Source organism: Vigna unguiculata, chromosome 2 (assembly GCF_004118075.2).
Source record: "Vigna unguiculata cultivar IT97K-499-35 chromosome 2, ASM411807v1, whole genome shotgun sequence".
Taxonomy (NCBI): domain Eukaryota; kingdom Viridiplantae; phylum Streptophyta; class Magnoliopsida; order Fabales; family Fabaceae; genus Vigna; species Vigna unguiculata.
This window is the reverse complement of record NC_040280.1, coordinates 29,991,917-30,017,914: the sequence shown is the minus strand read 5'-3', so window position 1 is coordinate 30,017,914 and position 25,998 is coordinate 29,991,917. Positions and strand designations below refer to the sequence as shown.

General features: G+C 33.2%; 2 protein-coding genes across 2 annotated transcripts; both read right to left on the bottom strand.

The window, feature by feature from the left end:
- Positions 1-433: 433 nt before the first annotated feature.
- On the bottom strand, positions 434-2,940 carry LOC114173267 (1-aminocyclopropane-1-carboxylate synthase 3-like). Its single transcript, XM_028057542.1, has 3 exons — positions 2,590-2,940; positions 2,042-2,334; positions 434-1,712 (listed from the first exon to the last, which is right to left on the bottom strand). Exons 1-3 carry the CDS (start codon positions 2,734-2,736, stop codon positions 734-736), a joined length of 1,419 nt encoding a protein of 472 aa, XP_027913343.1. The 5' UTR covers positions 2,737-2,940; the 3' UTR covers positions 434-733.
- A 15,495-nt stretch (positions 2,941-18,435) lies between these two features.
- On the bottom strand, positions 18,436-20,039 carry LOC114174366 (receptor-like protein 57). Its single transcript, XM_028059205.1, has one exon. It carries the CDS (start codon positions 19,496-19,498, stop codon positions 18,692-18,694), a length of 807 nt encoding a protein of 268 aa, XP_027915006.1. The 5' UTR covers positions 19,499-20,039; the 3' UTR covers positions 18,436-18,691.
- Between the last annotated feature and the right edge of the window lie 5,959 nt (positions 20,040-25,998).

Genomic DNA, 25,998 nt, shown 5'->3' with positions numbered 1-25,998 from the left:
TGTGGGTTATTGACTTTCTGTTCTCTGTCTCACATAGTAGCTACAACGTGTTCACTCCTACTGATACGCCTTGAAAACTGATAGCTTGTCAGTGAAAAATTCTAAGAGGATCAGTGAGTGAGTAATAACGGTGTCAGTGTCGAGGGTCCAGAATTTATGCTTTGTTGAACTTCCTTAAATCTTTTGGATTCATACGATAAAATAAAAAATACCGTGTCAGCGTCGGCAGAACCAATGGTGTGTGACGCTGATCTTGCCGGTGCTATTATATACGATACATATGTAAGCTTTGAAGCAATGTGAGTGTTCACACATATACATAACATTTTTTTTTCTTTTTGTCGACGTTCCCACCTATGTACCATATATATCATTCATTACTAACTAGAAATAAACTCAGGCTACACTAATTGATAATTCATAAATTGCACATTTCAAACTTTTCATCCAAGGTACACTAATAAGATTTTTCATGCCTAAGGTAACGATGATTGAGATGGAAGTTGTACAAACGATGGTAGCTCACTAACTAAAAGACAACACTTTACATCCACATGGATAGAGTGCTCGTCTTCTCTAGCTACAATTTCATCATTTAAAAAAAATAGTAATAGTAAATAACAATAACTATAGCTACGTAGTTGTAACTCCACCAAGAATATTCGGGGAGGAAAAAATAATAAAGTTAATTGTGCGTGCGTTCAGACTTAGCACAGTTCACGTCACCGCCGGGCTATCGTTCTTCTTGTTCACGATGTTCGCGAGAAGATAGCCGGAATACCCAATTGGAGAGTGACTTTCTTCTTGAAGACTGAACTCTTTTCGTGGTGCACCCGTTGTCGTGAGTTGACTCTTGGACGAAGGTCTTCAACCGTTTCATGGCTAGGTTTAGAGTTTCTTCGGACATGTTAGCAAAGCACATCCGGAACCAGCCAGGTTCGGTACAGTGGCAGGACGACCCTGGGGATATGTTTAACCGAACCTCGTAGAGTATCTTCTTCCAGAGCTCCATCTCAGCTTCGAATGTGTTGGAATGGAGAAGGTGCCTCATGTCAACCCAACAAAACAAGCCTGCATTGTTGGTCTTAAGACAACTAATGCCTGCTTTCTGGAGGCCTGAAACAAGGTTTCTCTGGCGTCGTTTCAGCCTCTTTAGGTTCTCAGAGATGTAGTTTTTAGTGAATTTCTTATCACCCAGCATGGCTGAGAGGAGGTACTGAGTTTGTGAGGAAACCAAGCCAAAGCTTGACATTTTTGTCGCAGCCGCCACAACGACCTCGTTTTCAGAATAGATTGCGCCCACACGGAATCCTGGTAAACCCAAGTCTTTGGAGAGACTATACACAACGTGAACACGGTCCCAAACATTGGTACCACAATCTTTAAGGTCATTTCTGTCCTTAAGGATTTCCATGATGCTGACGAAGCCTGGGGAATTGTAAACGGTACCGGAGTAAATCTCGTCGCTTATCAAATGCATGTTTTTGTCTTTGATGAAGTCAACGAGAAGATTCAATTCACTCCGGGACATGGTAGTGCCAAGTGGGTTGGATGGGTTTGTGACCAACACGCCTTTGACTCTGAGATTGCGCTTCTTCGCGTCTTCGTAAGCCAGTTTCAAAGCGGCTTCAGTGATTTGGAAGTTATTGGAGCTAGTGCATTGTATTGGAACGATCTCCACCCCAGTTCGCCACTTGAGATCTCTATCGAATCTGCACAAGCGCAAGCAACATCAGAGATATGTATGGGGAGCAAAAAAGAACTACCACGTGGTTATGTGTGTATGTGTAATAGGATATATTGTCTTTTCTTACGTCAAATTTTAGGAAAATAAGATCATGTTCAAATAGTGCATTTGTCTCTCTCCTTGTAGACAATAAATAATATTTATGGAGAGAGATTGACACAACATTTAAACATGATATGTTATTTAAGATGTGAGATGATGATTCCTGTTTGTGGGCATTATTTATAGTATTGCAAAAGAAGCATGCAGAATGTTATACAAGTTACTATCGAAAAAGATGAAATTAATACGCACCCAGGGTAATAAGGAGTGGGAAGGAGAAACGCATCTCCTTGTTCAGCAAGACAAAACATGAGGGTCTCGTTTGCTGACGTGGCACCAGCTGTTAGAACAATGTGGTCGGGATCAAAAGTCACTTTGTTTCCTCGAATCTCTGCCATGAAGTCCACCAATGCCTTCTTGAAGGAAGGGAGGCCATGGTAGTCCTGAAACAGAGCAAGCTCTCGGAATATGGATTTGCCATCGCTCTTGAATCCCGCCACGTCAGGGTTTTTAGCGAGCCAAGACTCTAGGAGATCGAAAGAGAGCTGAAAATAATGACAAAAAATTTCATTAACTCACCACCTTAATTATTAGGATGTCACTCGATAAAGCTTGATAAGATGGCATGTCGAAGCTGTAGCTAGATTCATATTACGCAAAAGCGTATACAGTGAATTCTGCTTCTTTGTTTCTTTTCGGTAGTTCTTTTTTTGTCTTTTTATTGATTATTATTCATAATAATAGAAGGTGACTGTGCGCATCAAGAAACAATATTGTCACAACGAGAATTAATTCCTAACCTGATTCTCTGCGAGACCCATCTGAACAATTCCTTCGGGATTCAGAAGCTCATCGTAGGGGTTTTTCTCGTATTCCTGCCATCCTAGGAAGTATGAGGAATCTTGGCCATGAGAGTTGCATGTGGCTTTTGTAGACAACAACTTCATTTTTTGTTTTTTCTGGGTAAGAGTGGGAAAAGGATGAAAGAGATGTCTGAGATTTGCTATCAGAAAAGAAGTATGAGGAAATTAAATCAAAGCCCCTGGAAAAGGAGAAAGGCTGAAGCAATAGAGTAGCTTTAAAAGCGATTTGAAGAAAGAAGGTGTATGAGAGAGTATAAAGTGAAGGTTCTAAATCCTTTTGTACTAAAATGTTGAAGAGGATTGGTGGGGGAAGTAGTGCACAAGGCATGGTATTTATATGTAGCAATTGGTGGGGGAAGAGGGATATAGGTGGGGTCATGTATACATGCCAAAATCACATTGGCACATAGGGCCACGTGATGTTAAATATGACACTTTTGACCGAGTAGTGTCTCTTTGCTTACGAGGAGAGAGAATTGCTTACTAGAGAGATAAGAGGTGGCAAATCCTTCAAATGAATGTGTTAACTGTACGCACTTTCCCCACCGCCCATCATTCTGTCACTTTAAAAATTATTAATTAGTTATCAAACTTCAAAAATATATAAATTTAGTCACTTTTACCCTAAAAATCATCATTGAATATTAAATTTAATCATTAAAAAATAATATACATATATATGATAAGTTTTATACCTTTATAAAACGACTAAAATTACAAATTTTAAAAAATTGAAAAAATGAACTTAAATATGATAAACGTACTTGAAAAAGAAGTAAAGAACTGAAAAGTAATTTTTTAGTATTATGAATAGTAACAAGTGTGTTGCATGGGAACACCCTCGCGTGGTATACAACACAAGACATCCTGAGATTTTTTTTCTTATATAAGTTTCCATTACATAAATTCAATTGTATTAAAAGGGGTAAAAAAAAAGAGAAAAAAAGAAAACAAAAATGGTGTAAGGTGATGGGAAGGGAATACAGTAGAGTGTGTAGCGGCTGTATATGAACAGCGTACCGACAGGAAATTACATGGAAAATGGGTTGAGAGCGAGAGGGTCCAGAAAGCTGAATTTGGATCCTAGGGTACCCACAGCATGGACCGCATTGCTCCCTGGTTGCCCTCTCATTTTGTCGGCCAATTTCTTCATTCATCCCAAATCACCTCTCTCTGTTTCTTTTCTTAGCTAGCGTCTTCTAATTTTTGCTGCTACCACCTTGACACATATCTTCCTTTCCTACAGATACTGTCACGTAACCATACAACTAAATCAAATACCAAAATCTGGTCAAACTTACCTTTCTCTCTCATCACCACTGTTACCATTCTACTGGATTACCCTCTTCCTCATTTATCCCTTTCACACTTACCGTTTACTTATTTACCAATATAACACAATACCAAAATTCAATAACCTCTTTTGAATCGCTTCACGCTTTTTACCTATTGTTAAAGTGAAAGCCAGATCATCCAGTTTTAGGTAGTTAATCTCTCTCTTTCTTTGTAAAGTAATTGTTTGATGCAAAGAAAGAAAACCTAACTGGGTTGGTAAAGTAGTTAATTGGTGCGGATCCACGAGTTATCCGCGCATTGATTTGTATAGCCCCTAGTTTCCTTTTATCCTTCTTTACATTATTTTCTTTTTTTAAATAATTTCATTTTCCCCTCTATTTATATCTTTTTCTAATCATACCATATATTTTAAAAATCTACCATTTTTAATTCTCTCTCTCTCTCTATATGGATAGAGAGTGTTGATTAATATTTTCAATGTCCATAAATCATTTTGAAATGGAGGATTTGAGGGTCTTTTGGCAACTGTACAAGCTCTTTCCCTCGTGTGCTCTCAGCTGGAGTACAACTCTTTCATGGTCAAAAGGATTTGAAATAAAGAGTTTTAAATGATAATGATACATTGTGCAGTAAAATGTGTTTTTGATGTGTGGATTCCTACCATTTCATTCAAAACCATGAAAAGGCTAAACAAATTAACCATATCAAGTACCAAATTAGACCTTGTTCATTACACAGTATTTGTCACATACGCGACTAAAGAATGCTACCTATTATTGGTATAATAAACTATAGTAACTAACTATATTAACAGAGTTAAGATCTAAGTTTTCAAATAAGAAATCTTAATTAAACAATCTTACAGTCTAAACTAATTTGTTATTGTTTAAAATATTAAACTATTGTTATATTAACTTTTTTAGATTGGGGATAATTCTTTACCATTAATTAGGTTGATTTGAAACAGTAAGCGTAATAAAAGTTTACACTAATTAAGTTAGACTATAGTGATATCAGTACAGGACATGTTTGACTATACAAAGTATAGCAAGGTTCAAATCGTACACTCAACCAAATGAGAATGGATAACTAAATTTGACATTTTGAAAATGAGTTCCATCTCCGACCAATTTTATGCAAGATCGTGAAAACTATGTAATAGACTTCCTTTATATCACATTTTTAGTCAATGACAAATGACTTCCTTGCTAGGTATTGTTTTTCTGTCTCTTTTTAAAATGATGCATATCACAATTTTAATGAATATAGTAGTAATTATTACACTAAGTCCCGATAATGAAAGTTTGAAAAAGTAAAACCCCATATACCAGTTTTTAAATTAGGTGTCCATTAAGTTTTCAAAACAATTATTTTGTTTAAGAAATTTTTATATTTCATGAAGTTTTTTTTTTTCCTTTCAAATTAAATAATTTACAAGAAATAAGTTTTCTTTATAATTTTTGTAGTCTTACTAAAAGGTTCTACAAAATATAAAGAATTATAAAAGTTTAAAGATTTAAGCACATCATTTATAAAATATCTATAAGATAGTGTTTTGGTGGAAATTTTTAATATTTTAGAATGCATGCAAGTATACTATTTTATTTATAGTTTGTGTGTCAATGAGATAATTTATGTTGATAAAGTAATTTTAAGTTTTAAACACTATGTAGATAACATAAACTCAAATTTTACTTCATTATCAAGTACTTATTTTAAAAACTTATATCTAAGTTAAAAATGAGACAAATGCTTTATGACTTTTTAAATCCATGTGCAATATATATTTTTTAATTATAATTTTTTACCAAATTTTATATATTATCGCTCTTATGCTTTCAAAACACACTGATAATAATTACTTTTAATGTTTTAAAAATATATTAAAAACATTTTTAAAATACCAACATCAAAGTATTTTTAATGTTTAACAAAGACTGACATAAAAATATTAGTAGACATAAAAAATATCAGTAGAGAATCTGGATTATATTTATTTATTTATTTTATTAAAAGAAACATGAGTGATAATTTAAAATTAACCTAACTCTAAAAAAAGAAAGTTAACTCCATTAAATAAAAGCAAGGAATGAAATTTGAAAGGGAAAGATGAATGAGTGGTATAGAATAAAGACAAAGTAGTTAAAGTCCCCACCCTTTAATTTCACTCCGGCAATCTAGAATTAATAATGTGAATTAGTGCATTGAGGAATTAATAATGCGAATTAATAATATGAATTAATAATGTTGTCCAAATTGAAGTTTGAAGGACAAGGGTGGGAATAGGGTACCCCATATAATTCTTTCCCAGCAAACAACAACAAATTCGGTCTTTCATTGAGGTAGAACGAACTGATTGATGCAATCGATTATATTTTAACTCTAACAAACACAACTCATGATCAAACCAGTGTTACATGGATACAAAATCAAAATCCTTCCAATTTTGTTACACCCAATATTGGAACACCCCCAAATCAATGAATCATTATTAGTAAAAATGCCAAAACATATTTTCTTCTTCATCGCGTAGATGCCTCTGGAAGGTTTTAAGTTGCTCTGGCCAATAACAAACAACTATTCTTTTCAAGAAAATATTACTATTTTTTAGTGAAAAATGTCTTTCAAACCGGTTTCTTTTTCTATCTTTTGAATTGAATCCAAAATTTTATTTAAGAGGAATAAATTTAATATAAAGGATGACATGTTAAAAAGTAAATTTTAAATTTAATTCAATTCTCACCCATTTATATACAGTCAAATTGATTTATTTCAGAATTTCCAACCATATAATACCTGATGCAAAATATTAAACAACCCACGAATGTGTAAATTTACGAACTTCATGTTACAAATGTTTCAATCTGGATATGAGAAAAGAGTAGCCACATAGGTTAAGAATTTGCCTAAAATGTTTGCAAACACATCATGCTAACATTAATTAGTTCATTATTCACTCACCGGAAAACATCGCCATGATCCACATTGCTGATTGTTTCCTTTATTCAATGTAGTAGGTTCCTTGGGACCCTGCCCATTCTCAATGCTTCTCTATCTTACTCGTGACTTCTCAGTGAAAAACCAAATTTGCTCAATCATTGTCATATCCATTAATTAGTACATTGAGGTCAACGAAAATTACCTCTACCAACTTTAATAAATATATTTCTCACACATTCAAATAACAAGAAAGAATATTAATTCTCAACATCCGCTCAATTGCATTCTCTAACCACTGTTTTGAACAAAATTCCAACCATACTGGACTCTCTCAACAAAAAAATTGATGTTGTAAAAGTGTGTTTCACATTGGAAGTCTTACTTAATAAGCTCCTTTTTGGGGTACAACACTTCTAACTTTGAACTTTAAATTAATTTTCCCAGTTGTCCAACGTTATTTTTGACAAATTTTGTAGCTAGAAAAAAAAATCCACAAAACTGTCATTATTTCCTTCACATAACAATATTATTTAATATAACTTTAATCTGCTGGTTGATAACCTTTTTATTCTATAAATTTAACTAAATGTATACGTATCTACCGATTCTTCCTACTGATTTCCCTTTCTTTCATAGTTTCGGGTCAAAACAGTTGATTTCTTCCTCCAATCAAATTCAAGTTAAGAAAAAATAATAAATTATTATTATACATACATATACAAAAGTTATTAGGAGAGAATGTTTTAGTTTAATCAATACTTTCGAATTAAACGTGATATCCAGTGATATAAATAAATTCTGGAAGATGCATCATTAAATTAATTGAGATTTTTATTTGAATAAAAGTAATGAAAAAAATATAATTCTTATTAATAGTGAAAAAATAAATAAACAAACATAAATAAAAATGGCACACCAAAAAGACCTTCACATGCAAGAGAGGCGCGCACTCTTCATGCGGCCCGCACTCTATTTTCATTTTCATTATGTCCCACCTCGAGCTATATTATTTCTCTAAATTTTCTTTCTAATTCACAATGCAGAATTAAAATTTTTAATTTTATATTATTTTTTATTTATTTACTTGTTTAATATTTTTAGGTTACTTTTTCTCTCTCCTTTAATAAGTGTGAATATAAAAATTTACTAAAATAACAGTAAATAATACTATTGTAATTTTTTCAAAGTATATATATATATATATATATATATATATATATATATATATATATATATATATATATATATATATATATATATATAATTAAACCAGCAATTATAATCTTCTATTTAATTTGGGGTTAGACCAGACATGTAACTGTAGGGTATAATGAATTTTAAAGGTGGTTTATCTTCGTTATATTAGTGTATGAATGTACACGACCTTTTTTTTTTTCCTTTATTGCTGCAAGCAAAGCTTTTAATATTTTAAATTTAGATAATGATACTTTTAATATTTAGATAATAAAACGTGATTGATATTTATTTATTTTCATAAAATATTTTACTAGTTTTTCTATTTTCTCTTTATGAAGATGATAATCTTTTTGAAATAGATATGTCTTTGTCATAAAAATAATAATTATTTCTAGAAAAAAATTGAATATTATTTTCATATGTTTTCCTATTATTATCTCGTGCTTTTCTATTTTAGAATGTATAACTAACTATTTTTTGAAAAAATAGTTAGCCTTTCTTTTGTGTTGATTTAAATGACTGCATGTTATTTATTAATCTTGTTGTAAATCGGATTATGAATGTTAATGTTATATAAGAGATTGATTACTTGAATTTTGAGATACACAAATGATCATTCTTTTTTTTAATTCCTTATGTTTCACTTTTTTCCTAGCCTTTTATTTTATGGGAATATTGTTTATCAAAGTTTAATATATTTCTAACTTTAAATGCATAAATTTAAATAAGGTACAATATATTTAAAAGTTTGTTTTCTTTCCAACAAAAGCATGTGATAAATCCATTTCTAAGTGGCCAAAGCCCTATTTCATGCAGCATGTCCATAATCTATTTTTTCACCAAATAAACCGTGCATTATAATTCGTGTTTTTTTTTAAAGGAAACAAAAAAAAAGTTTAACTGGTGATTCTGACCCAAGGTTGTAAGAAAATTTGGCCCTCATCAGAAAGTTTTTTACTGCTAAATCTCTATTATCTGAAACTAATTGTAAATGTGGGAGATATTTAACTTGAAGCATGAAAAGATGTTGTTGTTGAATATGAATAATTGAAGGCAAGTTGTTAGATGAAAGTCAGAAGCTAAGAGATGAAGGAGAAAATAAAAGTCAGAAGGAAATATTTATGAAGTGAAGAGTGAGTGGGATCCTAGTCCGACATAGTTGCTACAGTCCAATTGTTAAATTGTCTTATTAAAGTCACGTGGGTCCGAGTGAGTAAGTGTGAAGAGAGAAGATGGAAGTGAGTGTGGGCTATGCATATCACTAACAAACCAACCTCTTCCGGAAAATTATTTCCATCACCTGTCCAAATCAATAAGAGAAGCCCAAATGGGGACTCCTCCAGCCCAACATGAAAGCGAACGCATCTACTCTTCCCAGGCCCACTTTCCACTTCTTCTTCATCTAGATCTTTCCTTTTTCCTTTCATTCTTTTATTTCTCCAACTCTTATTCTATGCCCTTCTCATCTTTCAACACATCACGTTAAAAAACAACTAAGCCACTTCAACAAAACAAAAACAAAAAAAACATTATTTATTTTCTTAACAGGTATAGCTGTTAAACAGAGACGCTTGATGAAGAGTTATTTGTTGTGTGTGTTATGATATCCCAGAGCACAATAGCATGAGTGGTAACAATCAAGAAAGCGATTGCAGAAGTGAATAGTTATGTATCAGTTGTTACGATCAAAGTTCCAAACAACTGGATAAACTAGGAGAAACATGTGATGTTATAAAACATGTACCAAGAATTTCTCCGCTACACTCATATCTATAAGGTTCTTATGGAGGATTATTATGCATGAAATGACCAGGTGTCGCCACGTGGGGACATTCAGATTAAGAGTCATTAGGTTTTTCCATTTGGAGTCTGAATTATTGGGCCAGCCTATTGTCTGGTTTGCCTTTTTAGTAAAATTGATTGGAGCGTTGGGTTATACTCACTCCGCTTGGGCCCAAAGACATACCAATACCCGAACAAGATGCAGCCACTGCCACACTAGCCACTCCTTCATACCAAAAAAGAAAAAATATCCGGGTCTTGTTTCTTTAATGCTTTAAAACTAATTTTCAGTTTTCTAAAATTTAAAAACTTACTAGGTCACTTGGAAAAATGCATTAAATATCAATACTATTTTAAAAAAAAAAAATCATGAAAACAGCTCAAACTTTTTTTCGTTCTCTCGCTATTTTAAAAATAAATAAAAGTTACAAAACAAAGAAAAGATATTAAACAGTCAAAAAATTTTATTTTTATTCTTGAAAACATTGGTTTACGTTTTTAAACAAATTATATATTAGTAGGTATTTTCGTGTAAAAATTAAAATTATACGAACAATCATTTATCATGGTACGGAAGTTAAAGTCAAAATACTTGCAAGCTTAAATCAGTTTTTAATCTTTATAATTTTATAAATATGTAATATTAGTATTTTTTTTTTAAATTTAATCACATACTTTAGTCTTTCGAACCTGAGAAATTTTAGTTAATTTTCAGTACATCATTTAATTTCTAAAAGAAAGATGCAATTTCATAAATATTAAACCTTGCTATGATACTGTTAGGAGGATGAAAGGACCTATCAAAATTTTATTATTAATGGTGGGCGTAAATCGTAATTATGTAATTTAAAAATTTAGAGAATCAAATATGCAATTAAATGTTAATGGGAATTGAAATTATAAATTAGTGAATCTAAGACTTCTCCTGATATGAAATTGTTATGAATTAATGATTGTCCATTGATTTGATATATTTATTAATATGATTCATTACTCTTTATGGTAAATATTTGTATTAACTAAGTTGATTTGTTTCCTTTCTGGATTACATATTGTATCTATAATTAGGACTCTTCCTATCAATAATAATACACATATGAGTTACTCCCTATTCTCTCGTTCTCTATTCTCTATTGTTTCTTCTCTTCTTTATTATCTATTATTCTCTCTGTTATTCGCTTTATTTCACAACACGTTATCAGCACGATGCTCCAACGAATTGAGGACTAGTGGAAGCTTTTTCTCTTTAATGATAGTGTTATGCGTTCTCAATCCAGGCTCTTTCTAATCCTTTCTCAATTTATAGTTTTACCTTATATTCTTCCTCTCTTATGATAAGAATTGTTTGAATTTATCAATTTTCATCTCTCTCTTATTATTTTTATTATGATGGTGATTATTATTATTATTATTATTTTGATGATGATTATTATTATTAATATTATTATTTTATGTGCTAGTTCTAAACACGCGAAACGTTGCAAAATTTAGATTTGTGACCCTTGATACTACAAGGAAGAATTCCTTATATTGGATTTTAAATGTTGAAATACATTTAAGATACAATGGATATTGGGATACCATTAAATAAAGAAATAAAACATCTAAGCAACTAATTTGCTCATGCGACAAAAATATTGTGAATAAGGATTCACAAATATTATGAATTTATTTCATGCCTATGTATGGCTGGCTGGACAAAGCAATAAAGCTTTTGATGAAAAATCATGAGATCCGCCTAATTTGCTCCATTCCCAGAAGTGAATGCAACAATCAATATTATGAATTTATTTCATGTCTTTGTATGGCTGAACAAAGCAATGAGCTTTTGATAAAAAATCATGAAACCTGTCCAAATTGGTTCTGCTCCATTCCCAGAAGTGAATGCAGCAACATTTTATTTATATTTTCATGATCGATCATGATCTTGATTTTGGACATGGTTATAAATAAAATTTCAAAGACACATTTTGTCACCAGAAGTGGCACGATAATGTGAAAAAAGGAAAAGAAAAATGTGAAAATATTGACAAAAAGATGAAGGTATATATTATCATTACGATGGTAAAGGCCATTTGAGTTGTACTTATTGTACACCAGAGCATCTTACAAATAATGAGAAGAACATAGAAACACAATTTGCTTATGAAGATGGTAATTCTGATTATGGCCATATGGATGCTACTCATCTTGATATTGTTATTTTCTTTGCTAAAGAAAATGGAAGCACTGATCACCTCATTGATTATGAGAGTGTTACAAAAAAATCTCAGATTGAAATTTACGTTTATATAAAAAACGAATGTTTGCACTAGTATCAAATGTGTCTTATTGATAGTGCAACAACTTATATAATTCTCAAGAGTAATACATTTTTCTCTTGTTTGATAATGCGAGACATCAATGTTTGTATTATTTATAGTACTACAAATATATTTGAAGACTTTATAAGAGCTATTATACTTCTACCAAGAAGTTGAATAAAAACTTATTAAGTTTCAATGATATTTGTCTAAATGGATATTATATTGAGACAAACAATGAAAAAGATATGAAATATCTTTATATCTCTATGATTGAGTTGAAAAAGAAAGTGTATTGGAGAAATTATCAACATTCTCTTATAGTTTGTACTACAAGTTTATTAGTACAATTTAAATGCATGTCATGGTAAACCAGAAGTTTACAAATCAAAATGATTGCCTTGTTTGACATGATCAGTTATTATGATGCGGAAAAAAAAAGGGTTGAAAAACTCATGTGAACACGTTTGAAGCGTGGTAGACCTATTGGTTCCAAAGATAAAAACTCTTGAATGAGAAAAGGGGCTAATATGCAAAATAACCTAATCGAAAAGGTTGAAATCCCAAAAGATTCATTTGACATAATTAATGATTTGGTTCCAGAAGAACCTCAGGTACCTGAAATGGTTGAAAATGATGAGATCTCAATAAATTATGTCATGAATCATATAATATGGAACCAAAATGAAGTTAACATTGACGAAACTTTTACTTATAACATAGCGATGAATGCTATGAATGACAATGAGGATCAATAAACAATGATCATTGAAGATTGTCGGCAAAGAAAAGATTGACCAAAAATGAAAATATGCAAAGAAGCATAATTATATTTGTTTGCTAAACGAAAGGTTTTTGAACATATAGTTCGCACACCTAAAGTTATGAAACTCATTGGGTACATATGGATTTTTGCGCAAAAATCAAATTAAAAATGATGAAATTGTTAGATACAAAGCATAATTGGTTGCTCAAGGTTGTTCACAAAACCTTGTATTGATTAGTGAAAAAACATGTTCACTAGTATTGGATGCAACAACATTACAATATTCGATTATCCTAGTTGCACAACAAGGTTTGCATTTACATCTAATGGATGATGTTACAACCTATTCGTACGATTCTTTTGAGAATCATATTTATTTGAAAATCCCTGAAGGATTTTATTTGTCCAACAAGACAAACTCTAAAGAGGGTTATTCAATAAAATTGAACATGCTCTTTTATTGATTAAAGAAATCAAGACGTGTGTGGCATAACCGTCTTATTGAGTACTTATTAAAAGAAGGATATAAAAATGATCCTATTTGTTCTTGTATTTATATGAAAAGATCCAAATAATGAATTTGCCATAATTATTGTTTATGTAGATGACATAAACATCGTTGGAATTCCTAATGAGCTCACAAAGGCAATTGATTACTCAAAGAAATAATTTGAGATGAATGATCTTTGAAGGGCAAAGTCTTATTTGAAATTAGAAATTGAGTATTCAAATAAAGGTGTTTTTATACGTCAAGAAGCTTATATAATTAAGGTGCTTAAAATGTTCTAAATGGACAAGTCATGTCCATTATGCACTTTAATAGTTGTGAGGTCGTTAGATGTTGATAAAGACTCTTCTTAGACCTCAAGAGAATGATGAAGATCTTCTTGGTCTAGAAGCACCATATCTTAGTGTCATAGAAACACTAATGTATCTTGCGAATTATACTCGATCTAATATTGCATTTGCTATAAATTTGTTAAGCAAGATATAGTTCTTCAACTACAAGAAGAAAATGGTTTGGAGTAAAACATATACTTCGTTACTTTAAGGGTATTACGAATATGAGCTTATTCCATCCAAATGATTCAGATTCAGACCAATGGGTTATGGATATGCATGTTATTTTACATACTCTTACAATGTTACAATGGTTGATCACAAACAAGATGTTTGTACACATGTGGTAGCACAATGATTTCATGAAGGTATATGAAACAAACCATAGTAGCAACATCGTCTAATCATACAAAATTACGAGAAAAGTTGTGAATATGTTTGGTTAAGGTTTATAATTCAACATGTGCAAGAAACTTGTGACTATCCCCGAGAAAGATGGAATCAACAACCATATATGAAGACAATAGTGTATTGTTCAATTGAAAGGATGATATAGATATCCAAAAATTCGTTCTTCTGAAAATATGACAAGTCTATTTGTAAAGTTTTTGCCAAGAAAAACTTTTGAGCAAATGACTTACAAATTCGGACTCACCTTAATGATGTAAGTTTACATGAGGGGGAGAAATAGAATATGTAATGAACAATATTGTATTAAAGAATACAGAATGTTGTACTCTTTTTCCTTCACTAAGTTTTTTATCCCAAAGGGTTTTTCCTAGTAAGGTTTTAACGAGACACATTCTTTATCAATGGACACTCAAGGGGGAGTGTTATGAATTAATGATTGTCCATTGATTTGATACATTTACTAATATGATTCATTACTCTTTATGGTAAATATTTGTATTAACTAAGTTGATTTGTTTCCTTTATGGATTACATATTGTATCTATAAATAGGACTCTTCCTATCAATAATAATACACAGATAAGTTACTCCCTATTCTCTCGTTCTCTATTCTCTATTGTTTCTTCTCTTCTTTATTATCTACTATTCTCTCTGTTATTCGCTTTATTTCACAACAGTAATGTTTTATGCTGTTTATATATCATATTCTCCACCAAATGCCTCTCGATCCAGTGGCATCCAAAATTAATTTTACCCTTTAAATTAGTTTTATACTACCAAATTTCTTCATGGGTCGAAGGTATCCAAATGTAGCCCAATTCATTCCACAGTGAACTTTAGGAGATTTCTTTTTATACCACCATATTTTTTTTTCTACACACTATAAATACGAAAATTGTCCCTTTATTTTTAAAAGATTACTTTTGAATTGCAAAACTTAGAACATTATTTTACTTATAAATTATACAATTTGAAGTATTTTTTTAATGAAACAAAATTAAATAACATAATACGAAATTATATTTTCATAAAGTGTTTTCCAAATTATACATTCTAAAACTCATTTTCTAACTTTTATATTATACAATAGTAAAGTTTTTTTTTATACAAAAATTATTTCACATTAATGCATGACACACTCTCTACATTGAGTTCATCTATAACAACACATAGACAAGAGTGATTGCGACGATGACAAAGGGACGACAACGACAACCGAATGGTGACAACTGGGGGTCAATTTGGTCTTTTGACTACTCCCGTATAGGGCTACGGAAAGAAATTACCTGGATTGTAAATGTTTTGAAACTCCAACTGCTATTCTCATCGGAAGAAATAAAAAAAAAGAAAAAAAAAACTCTCAGGTCCAACCAACCCAACAAGAGAAAAATAGTGGAGTCTCGTTTTAAATGACTACAAACAATAGTTCCTTCAAAAGAAATCAAAAGTGCAACTTTCTTATACCAGTAACAATTTTTAGTTTATTTTATTACAATAAACACACATTGGCCTTTTAATACTGACAGTATCACTGAGATTTTACTAAGAAAGTATACACACCCACATTATAAACCAATTTTATACTATTGCCCAGTCATAAAGCATTATTATATTTACTTTTCCAATAATTATGATAAAAATCATTTCAACGATAACTTATGAATAATTGCCTGTATATAATCATTAAACTCAATTTAAGACGGGCTTCAAAATGTGAACAGGTATCGGCCCAATCGTATCACAAAAAGAAAATATGTCACTGGATTATAACAGTTTTTTTTTTTTTATTATTATGGAAAATCCATCATCAATTAGCTAAGGTTTATGGAAGAATTATAACATCACCTTACTCAATTTTCTCATTTTGTTCATTTTTATTTAAATAAAAACTTTTAACTCATACTTCAAAATGTAAACAAAAGAAGCGGCCCATTCGTATCAAGGAAAGAAAAAATGTCATTGGACTATAGCAGTTCTTTTATGGAAAATTCATCATAAATCAGCTAAAGTAAGTTTATACAAGGATTACAACATCACCTTACACAATTTGTTCGTTTTTATTCAAATAAAAGTATTTAAATTTTCAATAATAATAATAATTAGAAAAAATTGAAATTGAATATCTTACATAAGACCAGGTAGACTAATAAGCGGGGATAAATTATATAACTTAAAAATGGAAATACTAAAATAGAAATCACCTTGGTTTTATTTTGTTGTAATCGGATTTACAAGTGTGTGGGGGAAGAGTGCATGAATAGGGAGATTAATTCTTTTCACGCATATCATCCCGTCACAGTGAGAAATGTTAAAAGCAAGTGCAGTTTCCTTGTGAACGTAGAAAATAGAAGGTATGAGACGAGTGAGAATGATGAAATTCCATTAATTAGGTAGGAGCAACTGGGCCAAAATATCCTCTGCAATATTTTTAGGGCATAAAATAAAACCAACAACATGGGTGGGGCTATGGCCCCAGTTCCATCATCACATTCATGCCAATCTCGGAGAACCCATTAATGAACCCAATGAAAGCATATTTGACTTTAACCCCAAAAACAATAAAGCACCCTTGACCATTCTCACTTTCGGTGTAGGTAACTTCAGTAACCCTTATTTTTTTATACATCACAATCATTTATTATGGAATACACAAGTTTAGCAATGCCACTCCAATCTTAGCAGTACATGTTTCTTTTTCTTTTCTTCTCCCCACATTTTACAACACAACCAAATTCAATCCTGTCATCTGAATCTAAAAGTGTCCAATTAATCATCACCTTTTACTAATCATAGCAACTCTTTCATGTATCTAGATTTACTTGTCAAGGCTTCCATGGATCACGAATCCGCTTTCACAACTCACGTATATACATTACTTCCTTTTCCGCGGGACAATATTATTAATCCCTTAACGTGCATAAGACAACATAATTATTTTCCAACGAAGAATATATACTGACATGAATTTAATCACCACTTTTGAATCTGGACAAATTACAGCTAAATTCTATCGAATATTTACCCTTTAAAAGTGTCGGGATGCAGCCCAGTCAAAACTTTGTTTTCGTTCTCGAATAAATTCAGTGTAATGTTTAAAGAAACGAAAATGTATTGTCAGTTTGTCGCAACAGGAAGCATATGCAAGGATTCCACATTTTATTTTGTTGTGAGCGATGATTCCACATGAACAGTAGCTTTAAAAAGAAAGCAAACCTGGTGCGAGAGACCAGGCCCACTTAGCTTTTAGGAGAAATGGAACCAGGCCAGAGGAAGAACAGGAGAATAGCATGAGAGAGAGCAAATAAACAAGCAAAGGAACCCACTAGCCATAATTATGGGAAGCACCACATTCACGCTAACCCCTCTTAACTTTATGCCTGTAAATTTTAATTTTTGCTCACACTTTCTCCAACATCATCATTCATAAAGTAACCATTAAATATACATAAATAACAATAAACTTCTAATTAAATACACCATATCACTTAATTACTGCTATATTCTTTTTTGGCTGGTAGAACTGTTTACGAATATTTGATACAGTTGTAATGTAAACCCAAAATGAAAGTAAGAAAAATAGTTAATGATTTTATATAGAGTAGCAGTAATTAAGTGTAATGGTTTCACGTGTTTGGTGGTAAAGTACAAGACGTATATTAAGTGTTGTGTAGTCTAAAAAATAATGACACGTAGACACGTAGACACATAGGCAGATTCTAAAGAACAGGGTTGACCGGTTGACGTTGGACTAACAAGTGAACAGCGGAAGAACAAGTGATTATGTGAGAAGACAAGTCCCAATCCATGTGGCTCTGTACTACCGTTGGTGTCCCCCGTGGCTCCACCACCACCTCCCATACTGAGAGCAAAACGCGGCACTCTTAAAAATGGCACCAGCTGTTTCTGTTGCTTTTGATATATTTTAGCACACTGCCAGACAGGGTTGCAGGTGAACGGCGCAGCACTGCTTCTTCATCTACCATCGCAGTAACCTACCCTACCCTTCGGCCATGCGCCAACCCACCCACACATTCATATTCATATAAAAATTACGAAATTCGAGACATTGCATTGCCAATCCATGCATCATCACAATAGCCAACAAAATTAAAGCTGCACAACACCAGTACCACCTCTTTCAGTTTATTTTCAAGCTGCTAATCCTATTCGATAAATGGAAACAACAATAATACAGCCAACCAGAATCGGGTAAGCGCAAAATTTTAAAAGAGTCAATACTTATGATTGAAAAAAAAAGGAGAGAGAGATTATAAATTTATAAATTACTATAAAATAAAATATGTCCCCGTGATCGATAAGAGACAATGATCTGAACCACCCATAAGTACGAAGAAATTAGGGGTAGCCCACACCCAACCTCGCTTTTATAAACAAAAGAAAAAAAAAAAAGAGTACCTGGTACGGGCACTATTTTTTTTTTTGGATGCAGTTGAATGAGAGATAGGTTGGAATATTTGAAAGTATTGTAATTTGTGATTAATGTTCAATAATCAGGCATAAGGTGGCTGATTTTGCCTTCCTCCAGCGCCATCTTGCGCTCGGTAATTTTTAACCAGACACAAACCCCGGTGAAGCTAAGTACCAAACTGGCGAGGCCACTCCCCAGGCCAATCCCAACAATGGCCAAAATGGACAACCCCCTATTCCTAAGCGGCGGCAACGGGTAACCGTAGAGATCCTTATTCCCCAGGAAGGAGCTGGCGTTGAATCTGGGCAGGTTCCCGCTCCGGTTCGATAGGGAGACGGGGATGGGCCCGGTCAACCGGTTATTGGACACGTCGAAGGCGGAAAGACGAGCCAGCAGGCCAAATTGCTGGGGAATAGGCCCGGTAAGCAAATTATCGTGGAGGTCGATGATGTTGAGATAGGCGCAATATGCGAGCTGCGGGGGGATATCCCCTTCCAGACGGTTGGACGAGAGGTTGAGAACGGCGAGGTTGACGAGGGACAGGAGCTCCGGCGGGATTGGACCGGTGAGGGAGTTGGAAGAGAGGTCAAGAGCTTGGAGATTGGTACAGTTGGAGAGGAATGGGGATATGGTGCCCCTGAGCGAGAGGTTGTTGAGAGAGAGCTTGTAAATGCGGCCATTGTTGCAGATGGCACCCTGGAGAATGGAGGTGGAATCGTTGCAGGGCTTGGCATAGTTCTCTTCCTTCCAGTTATGGGGCAGGCTGGGGGAATCTTGCAAGGACCTGCTGAGGTGCGTGAGACATGCCTCGTCGCTTGGATCTGATAAAATCCCCGGAATCAAAGTCAGGCAGCACAGTAACAGCACGCACCCCACATCCATTATCTGATAAAATCCCTGTTATTGCTTACCTTGTGGGAGGAGAGTGGTGGAGACAGAGATCAAGATTCATCCAAGCGGAAGTAATTAAGAAACATATGAAGAGTGAAAAGTAGAGAGAGAGAGTATTTAAGGGTTCCCTGTATCCAAAAGAAACAGGGCAAAGTTGGGAAAGCGAGAGATGTCGGATTTTTTGATGTTGTTATTGTTGTCTTAGGCCAAAGTGAGAGTTTGAAAAATGGTGACTGGAGCGCGTGCGTGTGAGTGTGAGGAAGGTGAAGTGAGTTGATGGAGAGAGGAAAATGAAAGGGTTTGTTGTCTGTGTGGGACCTTTCCGATTAGAGTTTGTGGGGGGGCGATGACCTGCAAATATGAGGCCTAAGACAGCGACAATACGCCAAGGACATTATTGACTTTTTCCATCACCACCTTTTTCTATTTCCACGCCACTCTCATTTCCACACTACTACTAACTGCACTTCCCCCTTCATATCATACCTCCTTTCTTATTCTCTTCTCTTTAACAATCAAACCCTGTACTTCTACACTGCTTTCTTTATCATCTTCTTTTATACTCAACAATATATAAATCAGATAAATTATTTATATTTCTCTAATTTTACATCTTTTACATGTAACGCTTGTTATTATATATAATTAATCTGGTTGTGTTTAGATAGAAGACTGTTTGTACTTAACTTCTTTGCTTAATTTAATTATTATGTTTTTATGATGTTTTAAATTGCTTTTAACTTTATTAATTTAGTATTTAGTAAATATTTTAATAGTGGATGGTAAGGTATGTAAATATATATATATATATATATATATATATATATATATATATATATATATATGTTGAACAAATAATGTATTATAGAATTCAAACATTCCAAGTAAAAAGAATATGTATTATATGAGACTGAGACGTAATAATTTGCACCATATTTATGACTACGCCTGCTGATGATCGATCAATGACATTAAACTAATCATATCATTCTGTGTCTGGCATTCTGCACTCTTTCACTCATTTATTGGGTGAAATTGATAAACTAATAGTAGACTAATTGTTTATACTATTTATCTATGTCACAATTTTATATTAATCTTTAATTGTTTTAAAAAAAATATTACATCACTATTTTTTAATATTATATTACTTTTTTAAAATGTTTATTGCACTAAGTTTCTATTAAAAAATTTTGGAAGTATAAAAGAAACTGTTTACAAATTCTCTAAGATATATAATGTAATATAATCTTAATAATAATAACGTATAACATATACAATTAGCAGTGTTTTTTAGTTAATTAGTTTAAACTATGAGTCATTCGTAACATAAAAAAATGACAGATGAATCCTTATTATGTGTGAAGGATTTAAACATTAAAAGAACTTGCAAATACATGAAAACAACAATCACATAGATATGGTATATGATTTTATATATATAATATTAAATTTAAAAGAAAGTTTTGATTTAATATATGTGTGAAAGTTTAGAAATAGCTAAAAACATAAACAAAATTTATAAAACGCGAAAGTCATGATTAATAGTTATATTAAAACAATAGTATTATAAACATAAAACGGTTAAATATATTTTTATGGAAACTAAAATTTGTTTATTTATCAAAATTCATGTAAATTTCATTTGTATATTTTAATAATGTATGAAATATGTTTTTTATGACCACGTTAACGGCGTTAACGACGTTAACTTTTAAGCTATATGCTTAACAATTATGTTAATTGATTTAAAATATTATGTATCATATTTTATTATTTTTTAAGATTAACGTACCGATATTATATATATATATATATATATATATATATTTATTTTGTATCTGATATATATGTATTATAAATTTGTATCGATATGTAAATATTTGTTTATGTTATGTATAATATTAATATATTAAATCGTCTTTTGCTTATTTATTTTTTTCTTGCTTTTATCCTAATTCAGTATCATCAAAATTAAAAGTTCAGTAATGACTTTTCTATATTTTGTCTCACTGTTTTTATTGTTATGATATGTGTATATGAGTTGAAACATACAAATGCTTCATTTAATATATTCTTTATTGTTTATAAAAAAAAATAACGTCTTTAGCAACAAAAACCTTTTGGTCCTCCAAGAACATTGAAACTATTTATTTCTCTCAAACCCGATTGAGAGTTATGTCTGTAAGCAATAAGTTTTAGCCCATGCGAGAGGTAAAAGTGTTTTGATGAAATAAAATCATTCAAGTGTAATTTTGATGTCTTAAAATATGGATTTAACATATACAAAAAAAATGTGATTGTTGGAGTTTTAAATGTTTGAATGAAGTTAATGTATTAATATAATATTTTAATCTGCTAAAATGTTTTTTAACCATTTAAGAACGTTTTAATGGAGTACAACTAATTTTAATTTATTAAAGTAACAATTAATATTTTAAATAAGGTTAAAACACTTTTAATAAATTATCTACTTAATCAAAGTAAGAATAAAAGCGATCAATTACAATATATTTAAAGTATAAAAAAAATAATTCAGGTTCATTGAGCACAAATGGAAATATAATCTCAGATGTAACGTCCCATTTAATTATTAAACGAAATTAAAGGAAACGTCACGCGATAAAGTATAGCAGCGTAGTCTTGGGGTCCTTAACGCAATCCCTACAACCTGGCACACCACGATGCCAACATAAAACAGATACAATTCTAACAAGGAGTGTAGAGTAAGAAATCGTAAGACGATACAGGGGCCATAGCCCTAAGGAAATCATGAATAAAATGACTCCAGCCCAGATGGCTAAGCTGCTGAATCACCGTTCCCTTGCTGACCACGAGAACCTTGCCCATATGCTCCCATCAACCAAGTTGATGATCATCGCAAGGAAGAACAGCCACATACAACACAACCATGCAACAAAACGGGTAAGCTAGAGCCAACACATATTCATCATACAATCAAATATATTTTCATCATCTCATAACCATATAACAACCAAACATGTTATGACTCTTCATTCAATACAGTATGACTCGACTCGACTCATCCGGATACGTATAACTTGGTCAGATTCAGCGGATGCTTGCACTTGTGGTGGATACCTCTACTCGACCCTGAGCTGCTCGATCCTGAGCTATGTGTTACAAGTGTTACGATGAATCAAATCTCCCTCACCACAAGGTTAGCCCTTACTGGATTTCAGGCCTCCTGCTACCCTCATCACAGGAGTCAGTCCGCTCTAGGTGAGACTAACTGGCTCCTCAGAGTGTCAGGATACAACCTTACCTTGAATCCTTACCTAGTTATACAAATGGGGCACCACCATGGGCACCCACTAACAGGGGCCATGGGATTACGTCCCGACCACTGAAGCGTAGCCCCGAAGGTCTCACCTAGAGACCCCAAGGAGTTACACGCTGACACGGACCAACATTCATAAACAACATCAGGAGAACATCAAAAGCATGTTTACAATTCCATACCCATCCATGAGGTTTATCCCTCATACGCATCACATTTTAAATCCATACCACTGATCATCACCATCCCATGAGTCTAGGGTCTCATCCCATGTCAATACCATCTTCCTTTAATTTCAAACCACACATTCATTTCACATGCTAAGTCTCATACTAACCCATCATCCACAATTCATGAATCATGCCAAAAGTATACTTCATGCTCCATTATATACAGATCACTCCTCATATAATCATACTCAATCAAAACAGATCATTCAGGGACCAATAGACATTCAAACACAGCACAGTCTCGCCCAGCAGCTCGCTCAGGCTGAGGGGTCTCGCTCAGGCGAGCCACCCCCTCCGCCTAGGCGAGGGCATAAGAACAAGAACGTGGGCAACGCGGGATCTCGCTTAGGCGAGATCCCTCTCGCCTGGGCGAGTTGCCTGCTCGCTCAAAAGCCACAGCAGGTCGCTTGGGTGACCATTCGTGGAGAAAAAGCTTAGGCGAGCCTCTGTTAATCTCGCCTAGGCGAGACTAGCTAGCTTGGGCGAGTTTATCAGTGCCCGTCACTGTTTTCACCTACAACAGACGCAAATACGTACCACAAGCCACAATCCCACCGTATCATACATCCATATCAACAGGTAAACACAAAAGAGAATCACCAAGTACACAAAACAGCATACTCGCACCAAACAAACAGAGGATTCTAGCTTTCCCGTACCTGGAATAAGCTAGCAAACGACCCAACACTCCCTCGACACCGAACACACGAGCACAATAGCTCAAGGAGCGAATGGAAGAATTGAAAGGATAGAGAAACAGGAGCACGATATGGGTTACTTGGAAGCCCTAACGGAAAGAAACGAAAAGGAACAATGGAGACGAGAATGGCTAGCATAGTACTTACATGGAGTAAAGAATAGCTTCGAGCTAGCTTGAAGATGGCAGAAACCTAACCCTAGCAGAGCTTTTCGTGAGAGGGAGAAAGGGTTGACGGCTGGATCTGTGAGAATGAAAATGAGTGTGGGATTAGGGCAACATGAAAGCTTTTATCCTATGGGTCGGCCTTTAGGCCCAATACTGTAGGGCAGCCCACTAACTTTAGGACATAAATAAAAATGGGGTCTTACATCAGACATATGTACTAATGTTGCAACTTCTCAAGATATTGTATCAAATATACATCCCATGATTTCAGGGTCTATGATTGGTATACTCATGATCAAAACCTATGTGGTTGGTTGCTATCAATTTAAATTATGATTATAAAATTGAGGCAACCTTAGTAAAACAAGATTTAATTAAACGTGAATCTTTCAAGTTATGCAGATAATGTATGATGCTCTTATGTTTAGTAACACCTGGTGTCTCGCAAATTTATCTCATGCCACCATTGGATACAAATGAATTTTTAAACTTTTAAATAAATTTTACAAAAGAAAAAAGAAAGAAAAGAAAACTCAACAAATAGACTAATTAGATATAATCCAAGGGAATCTTAAACAAGATTAACCCAACGCATCAATTCGTCATGTGAAAAACTTAAAAGGGAACAACTTCTTATCAATTGGAAATAAGAAAAGGAAGGATCATATGGTTATGAATAAAATATAAGGAGGTAAACTTTTTTAGTTTCGTATTGTTAAACCTGCGACAATTTTAATTCACTGCAATACAGTAAAAGGTGTGTATGAATAATTTTTTAATCATAGGTAGGGTATTAAAAATCAAACTCCACTTGGAGGAACATTTTGTTAATTATATATATAAGTATGTGTGCATTGGGAAGTACCTGTTGGTAACACCTAAAAGAAGCGTGCATGCTGCACCTTTGAAGACTGGCTATAATAGCTACATTTTCTTTGTTTTGCACCCTCCATGAGAGATTGCGGATTGGGAATTGGTCCAAATAAAAATATTACAATTCATTAGTTCATATCGAACAAAGGATAAAGGGTATTGCAAAATATGTGTTTTTATTAAAGAATTCATACTAATTTTATTATTAAAATTCTTAAATATTCGTAGAATATATTAACAAGTTTCAATAATTTTTTTTAGTTCCGACTCATTCACTAATAATATCTCAACATACTGCCAAACAGTGTAAGAAAGTAAGAGTGGTGGTGGAATTTGGCCAAATCAAAAAACCCTAATCAACATCAAAATGGATATGCATTGCAGCACCTTCCTTATTTTCCGTATAGTCAATAAGTCAAAGGTATAATTTTTAAATGGTTGCATTGATCTGAGGCTGTATATAAGTATTATAATACAACATGGCTTACCAAGTGTTAGAAGTTCCTGAAGAAGCGCAATTTAAATTTGTCACGCTACTTACGCACGCATTTTTCACTCTCTTAGTCTCTTTTGGCGGAGCATTTAACCCACAAAATCCAACCTATTTAGGATTAATTCTTTTGTTTTGTTTGGGTCATACGGCTTCATCTAGTTGGGCTTTATTTATTAGGCAAGGTGGTCCCATTCCTATTGGGCCCATATCTGCCTCCGTCGGAGGTAACAACGGGCCCAACCGTGAGTGTTGTTCGTAGACACGACAACATACTCTTGGGGACGGCAGCTAAGGTTGGAACTGTAAAACAAAATTGTTTGAGGATGATAAAGGGGCCCACGAGCCTCGTGTGGTTAGAAATACGGGCCTTGAGTTGAATGCTGAAAATGAGGCCCTGAAATGTCATGGATCGTGCACCTCCCACAGCCCAATATGGTCCCACAACAATAGAACAAGAGTAATCTTATTCTTGGCTTTGAATTTGATGGATAGCATCTTGGTTTTGGTTTATGCGATAATGCGAGACAATCGGATATTTTTGACTTTGTCTGTGACACTGCTGGATGTGACCTATGTTTAACTAACCAGAAACAGTATATAAATCAAATCTTAATTCTCTGTTCTTGTTTGGTTGGTAGATAAACATGATATTGATTTTTTCTTTATTTTTGAAAAAAATAACAAACACACACGTCTACTACTGTACCACTTTCATGATCATTGTTTTAA

What these genes read in the sequence shown, in the direction of transcription:
- LOC114173267 (XM_028057542.1), bottom strand. Translation starts at nt 2,736, where the DNA reads ATGAAGTTGTTGTCTACAAAAGCCACATGCAACTCTCATGGCCAAGAT. An exon ending in TGGGTCTCGCAGAGAATCAG is followed by an intron (nt 2,335 to 2,589) that starts GTTAGGAATTAA and finishes CATTATTTTCAG; the next exon opens with CTCTCTTTCGATCTCCTAGA. An exon ending in CCCACTCCTTATTACCCTGG is followed by an intron (nt 1,713 to 2,041) that starts GTGCGTATTAAT and finishes GCGCTTGTGCAG; the next exon opens with ATTCGATAGAGATCTCAAGT.
- LOC114174366 (XM_028059205.1), bottom strand. Translation starts at nt 19,498, where the DNA reads ATGGATGTGGGGTGCGTGCTGTTACTGTGCTGCCTGACTTTGATTCCG.